Below are 26,023 nucleotides of genomic sequence, written 5' to 3'. Positions count from 1 at the left end.
CAAAAAATCTTGCTGGTAAAACAAGAGCAGGAGGGCAGCACATGTCAGGAATGGCAATTACTCATGCTTAAAAAAGGAGGTACCAGAACTGACCACTGGGAATAGTGGTGACTCTGAGCTCTCCCACAGCATGGCAGTAAGTAGTACCTCATTTTACTGAAGCAGAAACACTGGGGAGTGACCAGTTCAGGGTCAGCAGTGGAACAGCAGGGATTAGGATGCAGCTCATCAGAGCCCCAGACAAATCACCCACCTGACAAGTCCACATCTTCTCACTGCTTGTGCTGGGCTATATCTTTTTTCTGACCTGCATTCTCAATATCGCAGTCCTAGGAAAGTGCTCTCAGCCAAGGTCTCAAAGAGGTTAAAGCAGTAATATCCAGAGAGGGAGTAACAGGGGCATCTATAAAACTAACCATTTCAGAGCACTAATTTCATCAGCAAGCTAATTGCAAATATTGTATCCAAGAACATTTCCAGCCATCTGCAGGAAGGGAATGTCACAGTGCTTGAAAGGCATCTTGTATTTATGATTGTGTCTTGCTGGTACATAAATCTGGCGCAGTGAGTTTTGGATGTCATTATGATAATCATGCAGAAGAAACATACCTTGCTTGGGAGATATTTACACACCACCTTTATTGTGTTATCTGAATAATTCCTTGTGTGTGTAAAATCCTGCTACATTTCACCTCTGGTTTTGAGTATAGAACTGAGTGAATACAGAGACTATTGTTAATCCCTATGGCAGGACTTGACTCTCCCTGTTGTCACACAGTGAAACTGTGATCCTGCAAGGAACAAAATTACTGGGTCCAAGGCTGATACTCTGCCAAATGTTTTTCCCTCTTATTGTGATAAATATTTATAGTCTCAAACCACTTTCATCAGGCCACTTCAGTGGCCTGAAGTGACATGAGTGTCAAAGGGACCGAGAAAAGGTGTGTGTCTATGCCCCATTCTGAGTAAGAGCAGCAGCAATGCCAGGAAGGTGGAAGTTTCAGCTGTCCCTATGCTCTCTGTATTCTCTGTAAGTTGAAATTCTCCCTTCCTAGAGCTGGAGAATGTGACAGGCACCAAATATGGTCTGCTGGAAGGTAAACAATGTTTATAAAATATACTGGGCAAGATTCACTATGTGGTACAGTTTAGTTTGGTTTTTGATGTTCCCTGAAACTAGCAATGATGTTTGAGCTCTAAAGGAACCTACCACCCTATTGGATAAAGAATTTGCCTTTCAGCCTACTTGGAACCACCAGCTCTTGATGCTTGTTGTTCCCTGGGAACCGAGTTTTGATGTTTTGACTGTCTCACATAACTCTCAACCATCTGTATTTGTAACCAGTGCTTTCCAGGGATGTGCATATAGTGTGTAAATAAATTTAGTTGTGCTTACCCTTTTCCTCCTGTGCACAGGTGACTTGTAAGGACCTGAAGCTACCTGATGAGGTGGGAATGTAACAAGTAACCTTCAAGCTCTCCCTTCCACTTACCTGTTAAATAGTTATATGTCTGCATACAGACTGGAGATTTTTTGAGTTGCAAGCCAAGGAACTTGGAATTTGACACCAGCACTTTGTTGGTCCTACTTTGCAACAGCCATCAGCCTTTTAAATAGCAGCCAAAATTATTTTTAAAAATACTTCTTTGTGAGTCAGTTTAATGAAGGACATTGTCCCACTAATCCTTGTTATAACACTTGTTATGACACTTCCCTCACCTGATGATCAGTGGAGACATTATATTGTGAAGTTTTCACTAATTTGTGCCAAGACCAACATCTTTCCAAGCATAACATTTCTGTCTTGAAGACGGGGCAAAGCTATTACATCCAGGCTTAAGGCTAAATAATCCCAGGGGTCAAGACTGAACTTGCAATGTAGTTCTTAAAATATTACCCATTTGCTTCTAGAATAAACCAGTTGAACAAAACACACTTCTGTTTCTTGATAATTTTAGCATGCAGCTATCAGAGAGACCTTGATGTCATGTGTGAAGGGAACAGAAACCTTACCCCAGAAACAGCTCACTTTAGAAGCATTTATTAACATAACAGTCTGGACTCCAGTCCTGGTAGACGATTTGTCTGGATAGATTCAATGCTAGGACTGAGCACCATGGATTTTGTCACAGTTCTCTTGGATTTCTGGGGTCCAGTTAACATGTTCTTGAGATCACAACCTTGGGTTGGAGCAGAGAGCTACACAAAACTTTCTTCTTCCCCTGACTTTAATAAGAGATGTAGAAGCTAAGCAATAAATAAATAAGTGTACATGTATCAAGTGCTTGTCATAGTAAATGGACAGAAGTAGATGCTGAATCACAGCATTTTGAAGTGACATAGTTGGATCTCTCATTGCAAACCCTGGCAGATCACTGGGTTCTGCTTTTCTTATAGTGTGTGTTTTGCCTGGGCTGGTTCCAGGGAAAACCTGTGGAGGAAGGCATGTTGTGGCAGTTTTGTGTTGCCCTTGGGATGCCCTTTGCAGCTGCACTGTGCCTGGAGCCCTGGGCTTTGTGGTTTTCAAAACCCTAACCCTACTATATGCAACACAAGATCTGTACTTTGAAAAGCCTAAAGAATTTTCGTGTGAATATGAGGACACAGTCCTAGAATTGTTTTCCCACTGTCTTGACCATACTCTGAGAGCTGAGCCTCTCTCATTGTTTAGGCCATGGGCTGGATGGTTGTGCACTGTGAGGTCTGCTTCTCCTGCTCTGCACTGCTGTGACACAGGCTATGTGATCAGAAGATGTTGCTGTTACCTGAGGACACCAGAAGGTTTTTTTAACACTGGTGTATTAATTAAGGGTGTCCTAGAGCTGCAGTTGTCACATTGGTGATACTGGTGACATACAAACTGGGACTTGATCATAAACTCTGTATGTCTCTGTATGTACTCTGTATGTGCTCCTCCCTGCAGAAATGCTCCACAGAGATGACCCAAGAGGTGAAACTGGTTGAAGACATTTAAAATAAGCAGCATACAGTCACTCAGTCTCCATGAGCAGAAAATCTGGACCCAGCTCACTGAAAAAGAAATAGAAAGCCCAGTTCAAAGCAGGCTGAAGTCCCAATTCAGACATAAAGCTTTTTCTAGTCTTTCATGCCCCTTCCCAAGACAGCCACTGCAATAATAACATTCTGTCACAGTAGCAGGAGAAATAGGGTCCAATTTTCCTAAGGTGTATGAAGCAGGAAGGAAAATTTGCCTCAAATTATGAAGCTCTAACTATTTCACAGAAGGCCTGTTAAAGAAAACAGGCATTACGTTTTCTAGTGTAATAATGAAAATGTTAGCTTTTGTCTGTCCTACAAGAGTGCTATTGATAGGACAATACTTTGACCTTTATACTTTGAGACAAACACTGTTTGGAGAAAAAACCAGCAGATTCACCTGATTGGTGGACAGCATTCTTAAGGTTAAGTCCAAATTATGAGGTTCCTTTGAAAATGAGATCCTGAGTTAAGGACAACATTCTCAGTAGTCATGGAAGCACTTTGCAATTAAAATCTAAGCAGAACAGTAGGTGGAAAAGGACCACAATTTTGACAGAACAAGGGTAATTTGTAACACAGATGCACTTGTTGTTTGTAGAAAAAACAACTTGCTTGTTCATGCCTGAGCTCACAGTTTAGAATGCCATGTGAAGTGAAGAATGAAATAACCTGCTAAGTGAACTTCAGGATGCTTCAAAATTGCTGAGACCTGGATGGGGATGGAGCTTTGGCCCAGCTTCCTCTATGATAATGAATAGGCAGAGTTTGCACAAGGGAACCCTGTTTCATTGACTCTGATGGTGCTCTGCTGCTTTAGAGCAGCTAAACATCTGCTTTTAATTTAAGCAGATGTTAATTCCCTTAGGCTGGGCAAGTCCTTGCTGCCTGGAAATAGGCTTTTTTTACATAAAACATTCTTCCAGCCTCCCCTACTGGGGTAACTCCACTTCATCTGTCATAACCTTCTCCCTACTCTCAGGATTGTTACAAGGTTTTATCACTGCTTGCAAAATATAGCCCCATGTTTCACCCAAAGTAGCTTTTCAAGAACACTGATTGCAGTATATTGTGGACACCTGGGTATAAAATCACCACCTGAGGCATCAGGCCATGCAATGATGTAACTTTGTGTAATTCTATCTTAGGTAATGATTTAGGGGTGGTAGGGAGGGTCCCGATGACTTTTCCTTTGTTTTTTCTTATTTAAGGAACTGGATATGAGGTTGACAGGTTAGTTGTTTGGGAAGATTAATCTGAAAAGAAACAGAGATAACTGCCACATAGAAACTAGTTTAGCCTTTGCTACTGAAGTGCATTTCCCCATGGTGCTGTTAGTGTTGGAGATCTAACTAGAAGTTCTTTAATGTGTTGTTAATGCTCTTTTGATTTGGGTTTAGGATTTTTTTGTTGTTGTTTTTTGGGGTTTTTTTGGGGGGGGTTGTTTGGGTTTTTTGTTTTATTTTTGTTTTGGGGGGCTTTTGTTGTTTGTTTGTTTTGGGGGTTTTTTTGTTTTTTGTTTAGGTTGGTTTGGGGGTTTTTTAGTACCCTATACTGAGACATTTGTTACTTATAGAATTATTTGTCTTGTGATCTGGAAACAGCAAGGTGTATTTCTATTTTAAAATAAAAATTTTCTGCTCTTACCTGAAGGGAACAGGAAGCAACTGTTGTGAGCTGCTTGAAGACATGTTAGTTCCTTAGCCTAGGCTAGAGATATCCTAGGGAATCTTGCCTGCAGGTAGCTTCTGCAAATGTGTTCCTTTTTCCTTTGTGATATATCATTGAAGGACATATTAAGGCATGGAGAGTTAGCGACTTGGAACCTAAAATAAAGGAAGGAAACTTCAATCAAGGCTGGAACTGAGGTTGCAGCAGTCAGATATCACAACTACCTGGCAGCAGAGCGCAGGACTTGGAGGGTTGGTCTATATCTGTCATCTGCTACAGAACCAGGTAAGTTTGTTTACTGGCTAAACACGCTTTTATTCTGAAAGGTTAACATGGTTAGAAGGTACCTCAATGAAAGCCTTTCAGTTTCAAGTCCAGACTTGGCTTGTTTTTTGTCTTAACATTGCCCTTTTACCTCAACTGCTTTTTCTTTCTAATTTAATTTGCCTGATGCAGGTACAAATGTCAATTGCATCTGAACAGTAAAGCTCTTTTAATCATTTTTGGTATATAGATTGGCTGTTTCTCTGATCCTAGTAATCTTACTTTGCAGCCTGTGCTGGTTTCTGTGCTATTTCCTCAGCGTGGGTCTCTGTGTTCTGCCTTACATCCTTGTATAGAGTCACTCTTGGCAGTAATTGCAATTATTTTGCTCTACAACACATCCTCAGGTTGCATTTGCACTTCTGAGGACAGACTTGTGTTGGGAGCTCACAACTGAGAGGACAACATTGTCATCATCCTCCAGCAGTGACAGCAACCCTTGGTTTCTTCAAAGGGCACTATTGTGTTTTAAAATGGTACCTCAGAAGTATCATTGGTGGGCATCTCTCTTGATATTGTGGAGAGCAGTACCTCTGTGCAGCTTGTGCACTTACATTGAACATACTCCTGAGTTTATGCAAGGGCCAGATTCTGCTCCTCAACATTATGGTGTCTAGCTTAAAAACTCTAAATCCACACAGTATTGAACTGATATTGAATTTTTAATAATCTAATAATCTCTATAGCCCTCAAATGCTCAGACACAACAACAGCAGGACAATAAGGAAATATGTAGGGAGTTGTTTTATGTACTCTCTGGAATAATGGTTTGTGGTGGACTTCACAGATTTTCCTGTTCAGTGATAATTTACCTCATGCTGATGACTGCTAACGTTTATATTCATTCAGTTATTGTCAGCTGACACTTAGGGGTGTGAGTTTCATGTTAATTCCTTGCTTCTGCTCTTTTGTCATTAGGATGCCAAAAAAAGGGTAATTTTAATAAGTAAATATATATATTTTTTATATTTGTTTATTCAGCTCATATTACTTACTGAGAATTACTCAACATCTTCCCTACAGTGCTGTGTAGGACAAACTAAAAATAATGAGGTTGTCCTACTCCAGTGTGATCAAGAGAGGAACTAAGCCAGACGAATACAATTAGGCAAGCTGGAGCATGAACAGCATCCAAAACACACAACTGGAGTTCTCTCTGGCACAGTAGTGCTCAAGAAACATGCCATACATTCACAATAACTACACAGGGGCAGGAGCTCAGCTTTACAGCTCATTGGAGAAAACTGACTTTTCACACTAGTACTTCTACCAGACTCTATTTGGCTTCTTGTTCTGCACTCTCCTTGGTATTTTAAGTTGATAAAAATTCCATTGTGGCAGTATAAGAATCGCTTTTTTTTTTTTTTTCAGAACTTAGAAGGCAAAAGTTCAGTGTGGGGTACTTTTCCTCTATTTAGTATGGAGCTTAAATATTTGTTAGAAGCTTCTATAAAATACCCTTTTTGGTGAACTTGTGATAATGGGAAGCAATTGTAAATACTGCAGCAATTCTGCTGAGATCAGTCAAAATACTTCATCCAAATTGCATACTAAGTACCTTCTGCTTTATCATAAAATTGTCTGCATTGTCAGTATGGGGCAGAACTTTTCATTTTCCTCATCTGAAAGCATGTCTAGTTCTACTTCACATGGTTAAACAGATGTTGCATTTCACCCAAGAGCTGGTTGTGTTTCAATACTGGATAAAGTGGTTCCTGTAAATAAGGCTTGCAAAATGCTTTCTGTCTGAGCAGAACTATGGGCCAGTTTTTATTACACACTATTATTATAATTATAGGATCTTTTGCTTAATCAGGATGAGCTTAATTAGGATAGCCATTTAATTGGGACATCTCCCAAGGAACCAATTTAGCTTAATGTTATTAGTACTATCTAAACAGGGCAGCTTAGGAAAAAAATTTGCTTTTAAAAAATAGGACCCCATCAAAAGGAAAGATAACCTGGTGTTTTGCTGGTCTAATGTGTCCAGTCCATTTCTCAAGGAGCTGCAGGGATGATCTCCTTAAAGTAACACAAGACAAGCACAGTCCTTCTGTTGTGAAAGTATCAGACGTAACCTTCACTCCCTCTGTTGGCTGCCACCTCCTTATACAGAATAATCCAGCAAATGAGACCCAGGAACTTCATCTTGTACCCAACAGAAAAAAAGCAATCTGCCAGATATAAATGGCAGAATGGAAAATGCTGCCAGATGTTAATCTTGAAAATGTTTTCAAGGGTATGAAATAAAGCAACAATTAACAGGTTTTGAAAGGAGAGTTGCTCAGACATTCCTTATAAAGCTGTTGGTCATTGAGATGTTTTATTCATATTTTAGTTTAAAAAAGAACTGTTTGTCTATGTTAGGTTTTGGAGTTAGTATCATTGTGGTTATACATTCAGCACTGTCCAATAAGATACCTCCACCAAACAAAATCTACTGTTTTAAGGAAACAAAATCATGCAAGTTAGGTCTAAATTTCAAGAAGTTCAAAGGCAGTATATTTGGTAATAAAATTTAAAACTCCACGGCTGTCAGCAAGCTAGTGGGATCCTAGATGGGTAGTATGAGCCAGCAGCTGAACTAGGGCTGAATTTTCAATGTCAAATACTAGTGAGAAACTTGGACTGAAAGAAAGCTAGGTAGAGGACAGATTTCCAGTAGGTAAACCAATCACATCCCACTGCAATTGCAGACATGCAATTGCTGCTGGTTTTCATGTGCTGAAGATTTTAGCTGAAGGTAGTGAGATGAAGCAGCAATGCAATTTGCCTGTGCACAGTGGCAGCACTGGAACAAAGTTGGCCAGGGCAGTGATGGAATTTCCATCCACTGAGATATCAAAAACCCATCCAAACATAGTCCTGAGTATCTTGCTTGTGGCAATCCTGCTTGAGGCAGGAGGGGTTGGACAAGGTAGCATCAAGAGTCCCTTCCCTCTTCAGCTGCTCTGTGTTTCTGTGAAGCTTCTGATAGCAGTCCCCTCAGTATAGGTAAAATACAAATCCAGACACTGTGAGTTTAGTTAGGCAGAATGTTGACTTGGGTGGTAAAGCTTATCTAAGAAATCCCAGTCCCCAACATTCCCCTCTGCGTTTTTTCCTCTCTGTTTTTTTCCACTGTCTCTTTATTTGTGATGATGAAATTCTTTATAGGGTCACTGCATTAACTGGATCAATGATAGGACAAAGTTAAAAATAACAAACTAGACTTTTAATTTATTTTTTTTTAAGTCTTATTTCTAAATGCATGTCTGTTCAGCTATGCAATTCCCAGCTCTGCTGGGCTGTACTGTCACAGGCCACGGGATGATGAACAAGTGAGTGGGGGGGGAAAGCTCAGAAGAGACCATCATGATGCCTAGATCCATCATGGGTAATTGCACACTGACTTATGCTGTCTCTTGCAGAAAGCAGGACTATATATTATCTGATGTTAACTAACTGAAAAAAATCAGACCTCTGTCTTCAGCTCACTGTACATATTGAGTGCTCTTCTTATGGAGCTAGAGCATACAGAGCCTTTACTTTCTTTAGGTGCAGCTGAGGAGGTCTAATGGTTAACCAAATAAGAATTAAAATTGCATGAAAGCATATCTATCAAGTTCTGCACAGGTAGGTGTTCCTCAGGGGCTGGGTGGTTCATTAGTACTACCGAGCCTGCAAGAAATAAACTCAAACTAAGTTAATTATAAAATCAAGTGACTCCACAAGAAGGGGAATCATTTTAATTGTTCCAGTTGTATGACTGCCCATACTTATTCAGGTCACCTTGTACATCCCCATCTCCTTTCCAGTGCTCTTACCCCTGAGTCTGTTCTGGATTGAACATGCTGGAGCTGCAGTTTTCAGAGATTTAGGTATGTTTAAGGTGGAAGTGGATTATTGATTAGTGTGCTGGTGTAGGACTGGGTTCAACAGCTGCTCAGATACAAGCTCCCTGTGTGACTTTAGCATGTCACCTTGGAGCTGAATTTAATACTAGATTCAGATGGAGCTTGGGCATCTACACTCCAAAAAAGGATCCTCAAAGCTCTGCCTAACCTTAGACCTCTGCTTTGTGTCACTTCCCTGGTGCCTCTGAAACCCTGCTCTGACCATGTGGGAATACTCTTGGTTTTGTCACCACTGATGAGCCATTCACCTTCCCAGTCTCTGCTGCTGCCTGCAGAATGGGAGCTGCCCAGCCTGTGCCTCCCAAAACCCTGCTGCATCAGGTGTGCATCAGCAGCTTGGACAAGGCCATGCCCTTCCCTGACAGGACTGCTGAGCAGCTGATGTATGCACAGCGTGTACATGGCCTCTCCTCACTTCCCTGCACAGCTTCTGCAGCAGCAGAAAGCTGTATTTGTAGCACACAGAGGTGAGCAAAATTATCAGCCTGTGTCTTCAGGGCTCTGAAAAGAGGAAGGTAAGGTGTGCACTTACTTAATTTGTTAGTGTATTCTGTTCTCAGGAGTTAGTTATCTGCACATCCCTACTGTGTGGTGTGGCAAAGAGTAGGTCTGTGGCTGTCTGCACTGTGAGTGTGTGTGAATATCCATGCATGTCCTTGTAGCATGTAGGAAAACATCCAGTGGTGTCTAAACTCGTGTGCTCCTGTAGGTGGAAATTAAGATTAGTTGCCTACAATTAATTTCTGTGTATCCTCATGGCACTGGGAGGCCTGGAGTTTATTGTAGGAGATAACTGCTGCTGGCAGTTATTTACAATTGAAGCATATTAACAGAGGATGCAACACAGACATTCTTTCCTAACAAAGCAGTGATTTGTAAACCTCTATTAAAACGGTTGACAGTGTTTTCCTGAATAGGTATTATAAATGCTATCTTAAAAAAAAAGTTTGATTAAGAATGGATGTTCCTGGAAGCTGGTACCACTTATTGACCCCATACCTCTTAGTAATTTGTATTCAGTTATAAAAGGGTATATTAAACTGTGTTTGCTCTTAGTATAAAATAGGAGATTGCTGCTGATAAGTATGCTTAAAATAAGCACCAGAGTGGTTCTTTTCATTCCCTACCTTTAATAACAGACTATACAGACAAAAGTGAATGCAGCCAGTCAAGCTGATGGCTGAATCATAGCAACAGCATCAATTGATTTGTTTCCAAGTCTAAAAAAAACTAATAAAGACTTTGCATGATCTCCTAGATACAAGAGGATTATGGTTAATGTCTTAAACCTGTCCTTTAAGCTCAAATACTCTCTCCGTGTGCTCAGATGCTGCCTACTATCTCTTTCAGGTGAATTCGATTTATAAAAATTGATACTGAGTTAAGCTGGTTGAAACAAAAGCACGTTCCTTCTTATTAAACTAAAGAGAAGCTATCAGCAGTTTAGAGCTACCACAAGCCATACCATTTACTAGTCACAGCAGTGCACTCATGTGTGCATTGCAGTGTTTATCACTACTGTTCCTTTTTGTTCTTTCTAGTGAAACTAATGTGTTGACCTAGGAAGTACTGCATGGTAGAAAATTTAACACCAAACCACTCTTATTCCTCACATAATTTGAAGTAAACAATTTTTTTTTTTACTGCATTCAATCTGTTTGCAGAATAAGGGACTGGGTTTTTTTGTTCTTTTTAGTTGTTTGAAATTTTTCAAAATAAAAAATCTATTTTCTTGAGGACCTGTTTTTAAAATCATTGTGTACATTTGTTCCAAGGCCCAGATCCTGAGAAACTGTGTGTTTATCATAGACCTTATGTATATTTTAATTCTGGAATGCTGTGCATACTGTAGTTCTAACCAATTGTGGTTTGTGGAAAACTGATCAGTGAAAATGTCGTGAAGCACAAAACCTCAAATCGTCCTCACTTAAACCCTTAACCTTTGCAAATCTGTAATGAAATATATTCATTTTGTAGTGCAAATAATTGAGCTTGAGTTGGATCAGGGGTTTGTTTGCAAATACTTTGCCTGTTGCTCTGAATACAGGTAGAACACTTTCTTTTGTTCCAGCTAAGTAATTCCGTGCTTCCTTCCCACAAACAATAAGATACTCCCCTATTTAGGAGTGTCTGTAAGCAACTTGCCCAGATGCTGAATGCCACTAGAATGCCATGAAGCTTTTCCTGGCTGTGAATGGAATACATATTCATCCTCTCAAGAACCACCTTTCACAGACCATTTCTGAGGCAGAGGAACCGTATTAGCAGTTTGTAGGTTTAACAGAAGGCCTTTTTGTCTGCTCAAGGAGATGAGTTTGCCTGGTGGGAGGCTGTGCATGCCTGTGTGTTGTGTCATATGCCGTGTGGGGCTTGTGGAAATATGGGTTATTATGAAAGGACATTGCGCAATGTGGGACCGAGAGGCTGCATGGATTTCAGCACACGCTGAATCTTAAATGGGACCTGTGGTATTAGTTCATTTCACCAGCTTTAAAAACCTTTACCACAGTGCTAGCCAGCTTCTGCTATTTTTATAGCCTGGGAGCCTTCCCAAAACATAGCCCTGGGGGTACATGTGCGTTATGCTCCTGGAGCAGTCTGTGTATTTGTGAGTTTAAACAAAAGTCTTTGCTTGACTGTGTAAATTCCTTCAAGTTTAACATCCATGTTGAGAAGACCATAACTTTCCTGTGTTTTTCAGCTCTCTGCTGTGAGTGCAGGGTCTTTCAGAAAGTGGTTATATTGGTCTTTAGGACATCAGGAACTTTTCTACAATCTTTAATATACAGAAATGTATGGTGCATGTAATTAATTTTAGTCATTAAGTCAGCCTATCAAGCAGATGAATCAATGCTCATTAGCTTACTGAAGGCATGGCATCAGACAAGTGCATTTTCCATGCAATCACCTTGTAGAAATGGAATCAAGACAAATACGTATGAATGATGAAGTAGTGTTTGCCCACTAGCTCCCAACAGGGAGGATTCGTATTCCCATAGACTGGATAAGGAACACAGTATACTGTGTTACTGTATTCAAAGGACAGAATTTTCTATCTGTGAATTTAAGAACAAAACCTAGTCCTGATTTAAAGAGTTACAGTGCAAATTCCATGTTCTCTGTTATCATACCTTTTGATTGAAAATCCATCTTTCTGCTGTCAGTTTGCATCTTGTGATATTCTTCTAAAAGTTCTTATTCATATTATTATTATGCCATCATTTTATGTGTATCATGGCTACTTTTTTTAGTATTATATCTGGTAATCTGTGTTGCAATTTCTATTGAACAAAATACTTCCTATTATATGTGATGAATACTATAGCACTATTTAACTGAGTATTGTTTTACAAAGGAGTGGTGGGTGTCATTAACTAAAGTTCTTTAAAGAAAAAACAAAAGGCAGACATCTCTGAAATTAAATTTCAACACAGGTTTCCATCATAAAATCTCTGTGCTGCTACTGGGCTTTATATAGGCATTTATTGGAAGGACAACAAAACAATTCTGACAAAGGCCTAATGAGCATTGTCTGGCAGGAAAGGCATAGTACAGATGTATAAATCTCAGGCTTATTCTACTTACAACTTCCTGAGTTTAAATAAGTGACTTTATAGAGCAAACTGAGAAAGGGAGGGAAGATCATAAAAGCTCTGTGGATTTTGATGCTCATACAATATAAGTCCAGATTACACATTGTACTAAGCATCAACAATTTACATTGAAATCAATACTGGTATGAAAATCAGGACAGTGTTTGATCGATAAGAAACTTGAAGAGAATGGTCTGCAAAATGAAATGCCAGGTGATCTTGTGAGAAGACATGTGGGTCAATGCAAAAGGATCTCTGAAGGGGTCCTCAGGGTATGACATCTTATTTCACAGTAATCTCTCACTGAGTGTCAATCCTCAGATGTGTGTGCACTCTGTGTTTGCGCACAGCAGACCCATGCTGCAGATGTGACTGATGGCTGTCACAGCATTGCTGCCAAGCCCTGTGGCAGCTCATGCCACACGCCACCATCCAGGCAGGCAGACACTGCTGTTGCACTCTTCCCTTGTGTGTGCAAGTGTAATAAACCAAACCTGCTTATAGCACAATCTGCAGTCATTTCTGGTACCTTGGTTTACTTTCTGTCAAGCCAAGTAACCCAGTCAGAGAAATTTACCAATACTTTTAACTCAGAGCATTTTATGAAGTTCAGTAAAATTCTGTTAAATATCTCACATTGGTTTTCATCCCAGCAGTGTCAGTTCCTTTCTGGCTGTGGTTCTGGTTGGGGTTCAGGACACTGTGCCATACAGGACCCAGCTTCTTGTGCAATCTGAAAAGTCTGTGATGATTTGAGTTCTGGCATCAGAATATTCCAATGTTCCATGTTGAATTTTTGGTACTTGCCTGTCCTCCTTTGTCGGCCGCACCGCACCCTTGTCCTTTGGAATAATGTGTCAAATGGTTAATCCTTCACACATCAGTGTCTCTTATTACACCATACATTTTTTTTCTCTTGATAAACACTAGTTGAGGACTAAACCTTATATATTTTATACTATTAAGAGTATTACATAATTTTAGAGAAGGAGGGACAGAGAAGTGACACAGACAATATTACTTTATTTGTTATTATAAGATTCCCTATAGTGTGCTATTTATATCACAGAATAAGTTGTTCTCTTGCTCTGAAAACCTTATTGTCTTCTCGTAATGTATCACAAGAGGCAAGATTATGAAAAAGTTTTTTAAAAAAGGCAGTGTAAGGTCTTAAAATTGTAGGAACTCATGATGTGCACAACTCCTGCCTATTTCTCCATCATTGCTTTTGTGACTCAGTAGCAGAACTTGTAAAGAGTATACCCAAAACCATCACTGTATACAATGAACACAGAAATGCTCAATGTTTCTTACACATTAACAGTATCTGTTATTTACAGATGGATGAGAGGTATGTAAGCTATTTCTGTTCTGTTACCTTCTGCTGGGACCAGAAAAACCTAGTCTCCCTTGGCTGCATAAAGCCTCAAAGTGACAAATAAAGCGGCTCTTTCAACTATGCAGGCATAGTTTCACCCAGCCTTGTGACTTTGCCTTCAGAGGCAACAGGGAACACTTGCTACAGAAGTTCTTAAAAAACTAACAGGATATTATCCTCTACTGCAGTTGTGTGCAGCAGCATAAGCCTTGGTGTATGCACAGAATGAAGGATTGGTACAGGCACCTTTCCTCTTACATGTTCAGTCCTTTGGTACCTAGATATATTTATTTTTCTGTGTTTTCTTTAAAGTTTATTCAGTTACTTAGGAAGTTGTAGAGGTTGAAAAACATGCATCTCAAGATAGTAAGTAGACAGATAGACTGCAGCTGGTTGAGAGTTCTGAGGATCTGCATTTTTGCAGTTAGATGTATGGGTGCAGTTTGGTGGCTTTTAGTGTTTAAATCCTGTAGTTTATCCAGTCCAAAGTCAGTTAGCAATAAACAGTAGTTGACTCCAAACTTGACACTTTGCTTAATCATGAGAGGAAGATAACATCCGTTTGTGTTTGTCTGTGTTATTGTAAAGTTGGATCTGCTTGCTTTATGTATCTACTTGCGTTCATGGAAACAAATGGCCACGTGAATTACAGCTAAACAGTGTCAGATCTCGCTCATATTTCTACCCTCTGCAGGAAGAACTCAGATCTGGTGCACAATGCCAGTGCAGAGCTCCAGTGGCAGGTCTCTGCTATACTGTAAGCACTTTGCCAACAGTTTTCACTAGAACTAATGACAAAGATAGGTTCATAGAAGTCCAAATGTTAAAGGTAATTTTGTTTCTATTTAAGACACTGGTGCTTGAAAAGTTATATACTTAAGGCCATGTATCAGCTAATTTTCTGTGTTTGTGTTTAGGAGAGTATTCTTACAATAGCTTTACAGACACCTTAGCTAGCTAAATACTGGAATTCTAACAAGTGCAAAAAACAGGCAGAATTACTCAATTACTTAAATTGATTCTAAATGCCAAACAACGACAAAGTTGAAACAGTATTTAAGCCCTGAAGTAATACACAGTTTTGTTATAACTCACACTGATTAGGAGGAGCTGCTGTGTTTTGTGCTACTCAGCATCCTATGGTGGTTTTGGCTACAGTAGCAAATTTCAAGATGCAGCTAATATAAGAGTCCTCTTGTTCTGTGTTTTTAGCAGACTGTGTCCAGTCTAGAAATCACATTGCATGCAAACTAATCAAGAGAAACAACTTCTCAGTGTAGCAAGTAACAAAGAAAATAAAAGAAAGCTGAAATCCATTTGAAAAAAAAACCACAAAAATGTCTTTCCAAATATTGAGGAAGATACAAAAGGTAATCACACACAAAGTCTCTCACTAAGAGAGGAATCCAGGTCATTTTACTAGAGCAATTGACAGTACTACCTATGTGGCTTGGCTTCAGCCAGACCTGGATTCCACCTGTGTATTTTCATTGACCTTCTATTGATTTGTTGAAATTCAGCTTCAACTGTGTTGCTGATGCCAGTGAGTGGGACTGATATCTGACGTCAGGTTTTATTTTTTAAGAAAACTCAAAGTCTCCATGCATATGCTTATTTCTTTGCAAGTATAGCCCCTCTGGAAACACATTATTTCCACAAACAGGTTTTCATGCTCATTCTGACCTTCTGAATTAGATACTTTGCAATTAAAGTACCAAGAAGGTGCTGAAGCAGAACATCATGTTGCTACCAGGTCCTGGAACAACTCCTGTAATCTGGCCATCTTGTACCATCATGGCGTGAAGGTGTAGCATTGCAGAGCTTTGTGACTGACAGCAGCCAGAACTGACTCATTTCCATGTAGATCTACAACTGTTTTTCATGTGCTTAAAAACAGTTCTCAGTATCATCTCAATGTATTATGAGTTTAATCCATCAAATAACATTTTCATTTGCTGCCATCCTTCATAAGTGACTGTCCTCTTTACATACCAGGGTCATTGTTCCTTGTCCCTCTTTACATACCAGGGTCATTGTTCCTTGTCCTTACTTGCAGAGGCAATGACTTTTCTCAAGCTTATGGCAGAGAGTGAAGTTTCATAGAAACAGGCAGTTGTTTTATGTGAAGATCTGAAAGATTACTGTTACTTAATGGGCTGTGAGAGTTGGTAAAAAAAAAATTATATTTACATAATTGATATTTACAAATATTTACAAAAATTGATATTCACACTCTGTTCCACTGGTGTGTCAGCTGTGCATAAAAATCTTACTAATACTGGAAAACTGAGAGTCTTCTCCAACACAACTTTTGGCAGCCTGCAGTGATGAAACTGGAAATCTGGTTTTCTACTGCAGCCATGGTGGAGATACAAGTTTTGCTGATGAACCCATGTCAGCCTCTGTGCACCCAAACTTAGGCACTGATCTTAGAGCAGCTGCTTTACATCAGCCCTCAGTGATGTAAAGCATCCTGTCTCCTCAGTGTCCGTACCACCTCAGTGACACAAAAAGCTTGTGCACCACAGCAGCAACTGTGAACATTTACAACATTACTCTGCTTGTTCTTCAAAAAAATCAGGTAGCGATGGCTTCCTGTTCACATCCCAGCTGTGGCATTGCCAGTTGCTTTATTATTACCCACAGGTAATAATTGGTGTGTGGTGTCAGTGCACCCTTCTGAAATGTTTTCTGCTCGTTAGATAGAATTGTGTCTGCAGTTCAACATCAGTGACCCCTTGGAAATTTCAGTCTGCATGGTGGATAAAGGCAAATGATCATATTCTTCCATTGAGGCAGTTACTGAATTATGCTGGCAGCTCAGAATCAGTGACTTCACTTCTTTTTTGAAATTGCTGTTTAGGAAACCATAGATAACAGGGTTGACACAGGTAGAAGCCATAGCTACCAGGTGGCACAATGAGAAGATCAGGTTGTGGTGGCAAGGCGAAATGATTTTGTAATTCCAGTCCACGATGGTGTTGAAAACATGCAGTGGTAGCCAGCAAACAGCAAAAGCAACAACCATGGATGCTAGCAAGATGTTTATCCTTCTCAGCTGGACTGCTCGGTTGCTGTACTCGCTCTTCTCAAACATGTCCTTTCTCTTCTGCAGGCGTAAGTAGATACGCAGGTAGCAAAGGATAATGAAGAACAGAGGCATGCAATATTGCAGGAGCAGTAAAGTGGTAGTGTAGATAAGTTTGTGCTGCTCAGAAGGCCACGAGTTGATACATATTGCCTTATCAGTGGAAAAATTCATGAAGTGTGAGAGCTGCTCATACAACTCATTAGACAAGACGGATGTGGTCAAAAAGGGTAGGGACATGAGACATGCTAAAGTCCAAATCACTCCGATTCCTAGGTAGGCTTGGGAGGTATTTGGCCTCCAGCCAGTCGGGTTTATGATGAGCTGGTGTCTTTCCAGAGCAATAAGGACAAGGGAAAGGATTGACACTGTCACAGTTGTGCACTGAGTGAAAGAGGTCATTTTGCACATGACTTCCCCAAATATCCAGTAGTCCATCATGGTGTAAACAACGGTGAAAGGCAGGCAGACAAGACACATAAACAAGTCTGAAATTATTAAGTTGGAAATTAGGATATTGGTGACATTTGCCTTTTCCTTCTGCCTGGCAATGACAGCAATCAGACAGATGTTTCCCACAATGCCCAGAACAGTTTCCAAGCTGTAAGAGGTGGCCAGAAAGACAGTAAGGTCAGTGATGTTCATGCACTGATTAGAAATGTTCATAGGAAAGCTTCGGCTTGAGCTCCAGTTCTTGTTGATCAGGAAATGAAAAACATCATTAACAGCCCTTGTCTTATTCATCTTGAATCCCAAAATATTTATCCAATAGGGTGGTAGTCAAACACAGTCTGAGTCTTCTGGAGCCAGCCTAAAAGCGTTATATCTGTTCTGTCTGGCTGTGGAAGGTCTGGGTAGATCTGCAAAGGAAAGAAAAAGAAAAAATATGTTTAGTTATGCTGCAAGAAATTAGTCAAAAGGGTAAGGAGGGAGACAGGGAAGCAAATGCCAGGGATTTTGTGTATATTCTGCAGCTCCCTCTTACACAGTTTATTAGATCATAAAATGGAGCCCTTTGCTACACTGTGGTATGAATGTCTGTGCAACTCTATTGAATTATGACCATGTTTATTCATTGTGAGGTTGTCCCATGGATTTAAGAACATCTTAATTTCATTATTTCGTTCAGTGCAGTATCTTGAACATCACTAATGCAGTAGAGTGGTGATACGAGAAAACCAGATCAAAACCCACCCAGGGTAAAATTGTGTGCAATTCTGGTTTTGCAAGGTTCTGATCCAAAACTGGGCAGAGGACATTGTGAGGCTGCATTTACCTTCAGCTGTGCTAAATATCAATGTGAAAAGCAAGGCGTATTAGGTGCACAAAGCCAACATTAAAATACCTTCTGTGAAATGCATTTGTAATTGCAGCTAGAACTCATATTTGTGCAAGACAATCACCATGCAAAAATTCAGGCTCATTCTCTGGAGGGATATCATGGGAAAATTTGTAAAAAGTCTAAAATAATTCAAAATAATTTCAACATTTTCCAGCTTCTACACAGCTGTGATAGGTCATGGGAACTGCAGTCCAAATTTCTTGCTTCCTCATTCCAGATGAACTCCAGTGCCCACGAAGCATTGATATCTCCCCTAATTGTGACCATGACAGGGTTTATCAGAAATACAGTTCAGTTCACTGATTTTGGCTTTAAGAAGCAGTGATTTTGATAGTGTCTTTTAATTCTGTCTGGGAAGATTTTTATTTTGCTGCTTTTTTTTTTTTTTTTTTAAACAAATCTGTTGTAAAAGCATGTTCTATCTGCTAGATAGTGTTCCTGCACAGAGGCAGATAGGTCTGCTTCAAAGTCACTGCTGCAAGCCATGAGTTGGGACTTTCAGTGGGATTCAGGGAGTCAAACCCACGGAGTTAATCAGTGCTGTTTACTTTTGGAAATCTCAGTCACGGGACTGCCTCGACTCTCTCTTTGCTATGACTCCTGTGAGCCATAGCAAAGGCTACTTTATAATCCTGACCCAAAATCCTCTGTGTCCAGGAATCAAAGAAAAAAAATCTGACTCTGCTGGGAGTTCTCATCAGGCCAGAGGCAGTTCCGTGCTGTTCAGGGGATTGTAGTATGAAAAGTAAACAAATACTCAGGGAATGACACTATTTAACCACTGCATGACACTTTCATCAATGATTACATATCACTCAAGTTTGGAGGATGGTGGAAAATGTCTGAGATTCAGAAAAAAAACAACTGATCATGGAATGAATACATAAGTAACATGGTATGCTGAGCTTATCACTTCAATGAGTAGCATTTATTGCTGAACAACTGCATGCCTAAAGATAACCAATACTGTACAAAAAGCTATTCTATCATTTTCTTTGCCTTGTCTTTCCCATTAGGAATTTTATTATTTTCTAGAGATGTTGCCTCTCAGGAACTAAAGAAAGCATTAGTGTGCAGTAAATAAAAGGGTGCTTTGGGATCATTGTTCTGCTTGATCAGCAAAAATAAACAAATATAGTAAATTCTTTTGTATTTTGCTAGACCTGTTGATTTATCTAACTCTATCTTTCTTTATCTTTCTGTCATCTATCTGTATCCATCTGAGGCAGTCAAGACACTCACACAAGCAAAACATAGTAGCTCTTTCTTTCTCAGGTTTTCATTTCCTCAGTAGTTTAAATCTTAACTAAAGAGGGGCAAAGAAAATTCTCCAAATTGAGCATATAGGCATGACTCCTTCTGTCCACTCATTTTTGTGTTGTTGCCTAGTCCATGTGAACAGACTGATACACTTTTTGGAAGAAAAAGAAGCAGCAATGGTAATGTATGGATTCCATGTTGACATATGAGGAGGGTATGGTGGTCTGTTTCAGTGCAAAAATGGATATAGAATGAAAAACCTTCAACCAGCCCCATCGTTTTTAATGATTGCTAGCCAGTGGAGATGCTGCAAGCAAAACAGGATGGGCAGCCTGCAATATTACTTTGTGCCAGTCAGAAGAGATAAGTCCTGGCATTTGGACAGGACAAACAGATTTTGCTGTAAACAAAACATGTGAGCATTTCACTACGGTCCCAGCCTCATGTCCTTAGCTACAGTATCCTCAACAACAAACACATGGTTCTCTTTTGTTGCTTGAAAAATATGAAAATATGTGCAGTTATTACAAACATCTGTGTCCACAGAGTAAACCCTCTCAAGGGTCCCAGACACTTTTGGACACACTGAAACAACAATTAGAACCAATAATGCTGAAAGGGAAAAAAAAGAAAGTGGTAGAGCCACCTGAAAAGCAGAAGCCAGATCCCACAGGTTTATGGAGCACATTTCCAAGAGAAATAGCCAAGACTGAGTGTGGCTGTGTGTTGGTCACTGATGGTAAGTGTGGTGGGGATGAAGAGCATCTCTGAAGGCTCTGCAATGTGTGTTGTTGGGTTAGGAGCTCCCTCTCTTTTAACACCTTGCATTCTGTGGTATCCCCCATCAGATGAATGGCAGACACTTCTGGGTATTCAGTCTTATCGTACTGCCCAGAGGTAGATAAGAAATTATCACTCTCATATCACAGATAAGGGGACTGTGAGAGGGAGATGGGACATGAGTTGTGCAGTGTCTCAAGGGAACCTGTGATGCACAATGAGGTGCTTTAAACCACCTGCCACCCTGATGTCTTGGGTAAAGTCAATGCATAGATCACCTATGTCTGTAGTGCTCTTTAACTCTTGTTCCAGCAACCATAATGTAAAAAGCAGTCCCAGGAAAACAGAAAAATAATTATTGCAGTGATACACTGCAATATACATGATGCATATAAAATTATGCATCCTATTATGGTATCCTTGGGTGGTGGATCCTCAGGGATAATCACTCCCAAGTGGTGTGGTTGGCTTTCAAGGTGTTTGGTTGCCATTCAGTTTATTCTAAAACAAGAGCCAGTAAAAGCAGTGTGTGCGTATTCTGTTTAGACATTTGAATCAAAGGTGAGTTAATATAGCAAATCACCAGTGCAGTGGCAACAGGGGTGTTAGCTAGTCCCCTCATTGTACTGAATGTTTGTTTATTACCCCAGAAAACATACCAATGAGATTATGATCTAAGAAAAAAAACAGATTTTTTTCCCCAAAAGTGAAGCAATATTTACTTGGCTTGTAGGAGTAACAAGTATATCTCCTAAATCTGTTTGTTGAGGGAGAGAGATTTTTTGCTTGTTTTTTGCTCATTTGTCTTTAAAGAAGAAAGAGGAATCCTGTTCAGTACTCTTAATGAATATTGGGAAAGAGTTCAGTAACAAAAACTCAGATGTTCATGAGAGTTTCTTCTCTAGTTAATGCAGCATGAGACTGCTTCTCTAAAAAGCAAGTGTCAAAAAAGTCTGCAGTAAATTAACAGAATACAGAAGGAAGAAGAGAATAAGCTTTCAGAATTAATCTTAGTGTAAGTTCAGTTCCCCACATACATATTTTGTAGACATTTATCACTCTTCTATTTGTGTTGGAAGGAAGGAAGAAGAGCGGGCAAAGTTTGAAAGGTTTGTCTTGGTGAACAGCACAACCTTCTAAAGTAACAAATGTCACTCAGCTTGTCTCAAAAAAAAAGAAACCAAAATATCACTTGTCAGCTCAAAAGTTTTGCCCCAGGGCGTTATCCTGTGTTTCCCAGAAAAATTCCTCAAAGGAAAGGGAATTCTGCAGAAATGAGTCAGGGAAGAAAACAAAACCCTCAGTGGGTTTCAAGGAGACTGCTAGACCATAAGTGGCTTCAAGCAGTTAATGCATGTGTGCTCTTTTGAGACACCTCTGGACTCAAAGACATCCTATGAAAACCCCTATAAAAACTTTTCCTGGAGGCAGGATAAAGCAGGGGACTGCTACAGATGCTGGGCTCTATGTGCCCACTGGAAAAGGGTGGGTCATTTTCACAAAGCTGATCATGATCATCCACTGCCTGTAATCAAATAACAGTCCCCAAATTTGTGATGGACAGTGGAAGGCAATTTCCACATCAGACATTAGTCAAAGAAAAAAACATGTTTGCAGTGTCTGGATTCATTATCTGGTACTTAGAAGCACTTGCTTATCTGTCCCAGAGCCTGACTAGTTGCTCAGACAACTGGCTTTCAGTCCATAAGACATTCTGAGAGAAGCAATTTCTAAAGACATGCAGTGATTGTATCACTTATTTAAAGAGTTACAGCAATTACTGGGAGTAAAGCTGCCTGTTGTCTGCTAGGAAAAAATAAAAAAGGAGCAATGGAAAGGTTCAACAGAATGCCAGAATTTATATTACAGATATTAATTGAGGTAGTGGGGACTGACTGACAGTGGTATCCCCTTTTGGCTGCCAATAACATCATCCCAATAAAGCAGATTTGGCCTGTTTAGCCTTACATACTAAAGAAAAGTTAAAAAGCACTTGGCTATTATTACAGCTTCCTAGAAAAGCAACACTTAACTAGAAGAGGAAACATGTCACTGAGTTTGCACAGACATCCCACAACAGTGTTTATAATCCATAAGGGATCCAGTACAGTGAAAGTTAATGATGGACTCTTCACCTCTTTTTAGCTTTGTATTGCAAAAATATTGGGAGAAACTATCTTTTGTATTGCAAAAATATTGGGAGAAACTATCTTAGGTCATTGAAAAAGCTATATAGGATAAAAATTTCTAGAACCTGCATAACTAGGGTATAGAAAAACTTGTGTATATTAACATGTTACAAGTCTATAACATAAGGGGTGGCATAAATATCAAGGAAAGGGAATTCTTTCTCTCCCTCTCACATCTGCATGTTTTCTGAGGGAAACCTTTTGGAGCTTATTAAATTCTGCTATGAGTTTATCTTCTCTGATCCTGTAGAAAGCAGGGAAGTTTTACAAAAGCTTTTAGTCCAACTTTTTATTTTCTGGTTAAATTCGTAACAACTTTACCAAAGATATGGGGCCAGCTGACAAAGGTAAAATGTGAATAGAAAATCAGCAGACTGGAGAATGGTAGTTAGTCCCCGATTTCTTAAGAGTAATGGCCTTTGTGACATGTTTGCTACCCAAGAGAAAAAAAAAATACATTTTTGCAAAAGTGATCTTTACAAAAGGAAGTGGTGAATCTGTAAAACATTGCAATGGGCACCTTAGCAGACAGTCAGTCAGGATACCTGGAGAGTGATGTGTTGTATCCTGTCTGAAGCTGCATTGGTTGTGTGAGGACCAAGAAGTCTCAGGGACTAGGAGATAAGAAATGTTTTCCAGCGATCAGAGGCACCCAGGAAGGTTCTTTCTGTCACACCACAGGGTGGCAGGGAGCACACTGAACTGAAAAGGCCCTCAAGAAGCTGCCATCTCCCTCTTGCACCCCAAAAGGTTGCAAAGCTTTGTTCAGTAGATACAAGAGTTGGGCCTTTCATGACAAGTCAAACAGTCTTCATTAATCAAACACAGTCACCTGGTTTTTTTACAATAACAGGTGATAACTTTAATAAAGAGATGTGAGCTCTTGACAATCTGAAATAGGTAATTTAGAAAATTCTTACCAGTTACTGATGGAGAGAATTGCTGCATTTGGTGGCATCTCTGTTTCTGGAAGAAAGCAGAAATGTAGGAGTGAAGTAAGACCTTTTCTGCCCTTGCAGTCCAGGAGAGAAGCTGTGCTGGTTGTTTCTGTAGGTAATTTGGATGGCATCTCTCTCCCTCTCCACCTCTCTATCCCGCCCTCTGTCCTTCCCTCCCTTCAACTTAGCCAATGAATTCTGCCTTATGATTATGGTCTGACTTTGAAGTTCTGGCTCCCTCTGCTGTTGTATAAATATACAAATTCTAGGGATAGTTGGGAGGAATAACAACTTCAGAAAAGAGCTGTGAAGTATCTGATGCACAGCATGCCCCCATGCTGCACAAGTGTGATCTCAAGTGAAAACAAAGAAAAATACAGACATTGAACCTAATCCTGTTCTCCTTGCTTAGGCAAGATTTCTGAAGGTCTTCAAAGAGAATTTTGCCTCATACCTAGGAGGCCAGTACCAGTTTTCTCAGATTTTCCATTCCATCACAGGCAGATGTTGAAATTTTCTTTTAGAAGGGCACACACTAAAGTCCTTAGATTGTGAATGGGGAAGAAACATACTGTTACTCAGGAAAAGAACTCAGAAATGAAAGAGCACTGAGAAGGGTGGAAATAAAGGGGGGAAAGGGGTTTGCAGAAGTGCCATATTTCTGTGGGGTTTTTTCCCAGCTCTTTCTCATCAAAAACCAAGGTAGAAATCAGAGTTGCAAATTTTTATCTTGCACTGAGAAAATGCACAAACAGAATATTTCCAACAACTATACCAGAATAACCTAATTTTGGTCTTTATATAAAAATGGTTTTAAGCTATGGTCAGCTACATAATTAGTCCAGTGGCTAATGCTGTCCTGGAGCCTTTCTTAAGTTGTGATAAGCAGTGGTAGCAAAAAGGTATTTTTATTTGCAGGCATGTAGTATGTTAACAGAAATAAAATGTTTCAATATCAAAATAAGTGCAAGCTCATGTGAACTAAACTAAAAGTGAAAACAGTTTTTCATTTATACTGTACTTTTTCTTTCATTTTTTCTGGTAACAGCTATTACAGATGTGATCATTTACTTCAAAAGCTTAGCAGACTGCTTTCATCATTAGAGAAATAAGCAAAGTAGAAGTAGGGATATAGGGTATTTTGGCATTTCTCATGTCTTATGGTGCAGAGAAGCATAGAACTGGCATATACATAATAAATGGTGTAAGCTGGACAGTTTTCCACAGTTAATGATTTTTAAGTCAGGGGCTGCTTGAGCTGCTTCTTATTTTGTGTTGCTTTTTTGTTTTTCAGCCTCCTTTTCAGAGGCTTTATTTACCAATTACTTTGAACCAGCACCCCATATCCCAACATTTCCCCTTCACCCAGGCACCCAGAAGGAGACGAGCTTTCCGATCTGGTGATGGAAAAGGACATGCAGGCTGTGCTCGGCATGAGAAAGCACCAGCCCACACAGATTTTGAGCTTCTGGCCAGCTTTGCAGGAAGTAGAAGATTCTTCCTATCTTACTGGAGACAGAGAAGCTGAAATTATTTATTTGGCTGGCTTGTACCCTTCTGTTTCTTCCTTAATTTATTTATCGTATGTTTATTTGTACTGCTGTTCAAAGCATTAAAGAAAGGGGAGGAAAACCATTAAGAAAGAGACAGGCCTTTTCCTGAGGGATATTTGGATTTGTGAAGCTGTTCTTCTGTTCCCCTCAGCTGCAGCATTCCTTAGCCAGCCTTGCCTCCACATTTTCCAAACATTTAAAGATATATTGAGCCACTTTTATTCTCTCAATTCAGACGTTTGGGCAGAGCTTGCAAGCTAGCAAATAAACATCTGCTCTCTTCTTAAAGTCAGTAGAGAACAGCTGTATCACAGTTCCTGAAACACTGCTTAGGGCACTGCTGCCCAGGGATCAGGAAATTACTTAGCCATCAGTATCTTGCTATGTCATCTGGGACTTGACAGATTTTTAGGATGAACTTCTCTAGCCAGGTCCTGGCCATTTTGGTGAGGTGAATGGGGCTGCATTAGTGTCCTGTTACACACATGTTCTTTCCACATCGTATCCAAACTGCAGGATGAAAATGCTCACTATTCGTAAGCTGATGTGGAAGCAGCACTTGGGTCATTCCAACCCTGCAGACATTCATGGATCTGGGACTTACATGCATCAGCAGCCACCGAGTGCAAGACAAGAGGTGCAGTGGAGCTGGAGCTGCCAAGCAGCAGCTGTCCAGACTGCAGCATAGAGGGAACAATACTGCAGTTACCCTGGAGTGACAATAGCAGCAGCAAGACAAAGATGCCAATGCAAATTTCCTCAGTGGGTCTGGGTTCAGCACCTCACTAAAAACGGTTCTGGTACTTGAGCTGGCTGGTTTGTGTCTGGCCATGGTTCACTTCCCAGTGGGAACTACTGAACAATAGTCTGGAGAGAGTCTCTGTGAAGATCCCAGCCCATTAAGACTTGAGAAATGAACAAGAATATTTGTATGAGGATGCATACTAATTGAAATTCTGCATTGGGAAGCAGTGTGGAAGTACTGTAGTCCCAACTATTGCTTGGTTAAGTGC

General features: G+C 40.0%; 1 protein-coding gene and 1 long non-coding RNA gene across 2 annotated transcripts; one reads left to right on the top strand and one right to left on the bottom strand.

Annotated features, from left to right (window-relative positions):
- Positions 1–4,232: 4,232 nt before the first annotated feature.
- Positions 4,233–25,520, top strand: LOC135306551 (uncharacterized). Its single transcript, XR_010367343.1, has 3 exons — positions 4,233–4,331; positions 4,789–4,954; positions 24,827–25,520. It is a non-coding gene; the product is annotated as an uncharacterized LOC135306551 (long non-coding RNA).
- On the bottom strand, positions 12,390–23,598 carry NPY4R2 (neuropeptide Y receptor Y4-2). The gene is made up of 2 exons (XM_064430692.1): positions 23,440–23,598; positions 12,390–17,808 (listed from the first exon to the last, which is right to left on the bottom strand). Exon 2 carries the CDS (start codon positions 17,690–17,692, stop codon positions 16,559–16,561), a length of 1,134 nt encoding a protein of 377 aa, XP_064286762.1. The 5' UTR covers positions 17,693–17,808; positions 23,440–23,598; the 3' UTR covers positions 12,390–16,558.
- Positions 25,521–26,023: the final 503 nt, after the last annotated feature.

Source organism: Passer domesticus, chromosome 8 (assembly GCF_036417665.1).
Source record: "Passer domesticus isolate bPasDom1 chromosome 8, bPasDom1.hap1, whole genome shotgun sequence".
Lineage (NCBI taxonomy): Eukaryota > Metazoa > Chordata > Aves > Passeriformes > Passeridae > Passer > Passer domesticus.
Note: the sequence above shows the minus strand (reverse complement) of the source record. Positions and strands in the feature narration are given on the sequence as shown.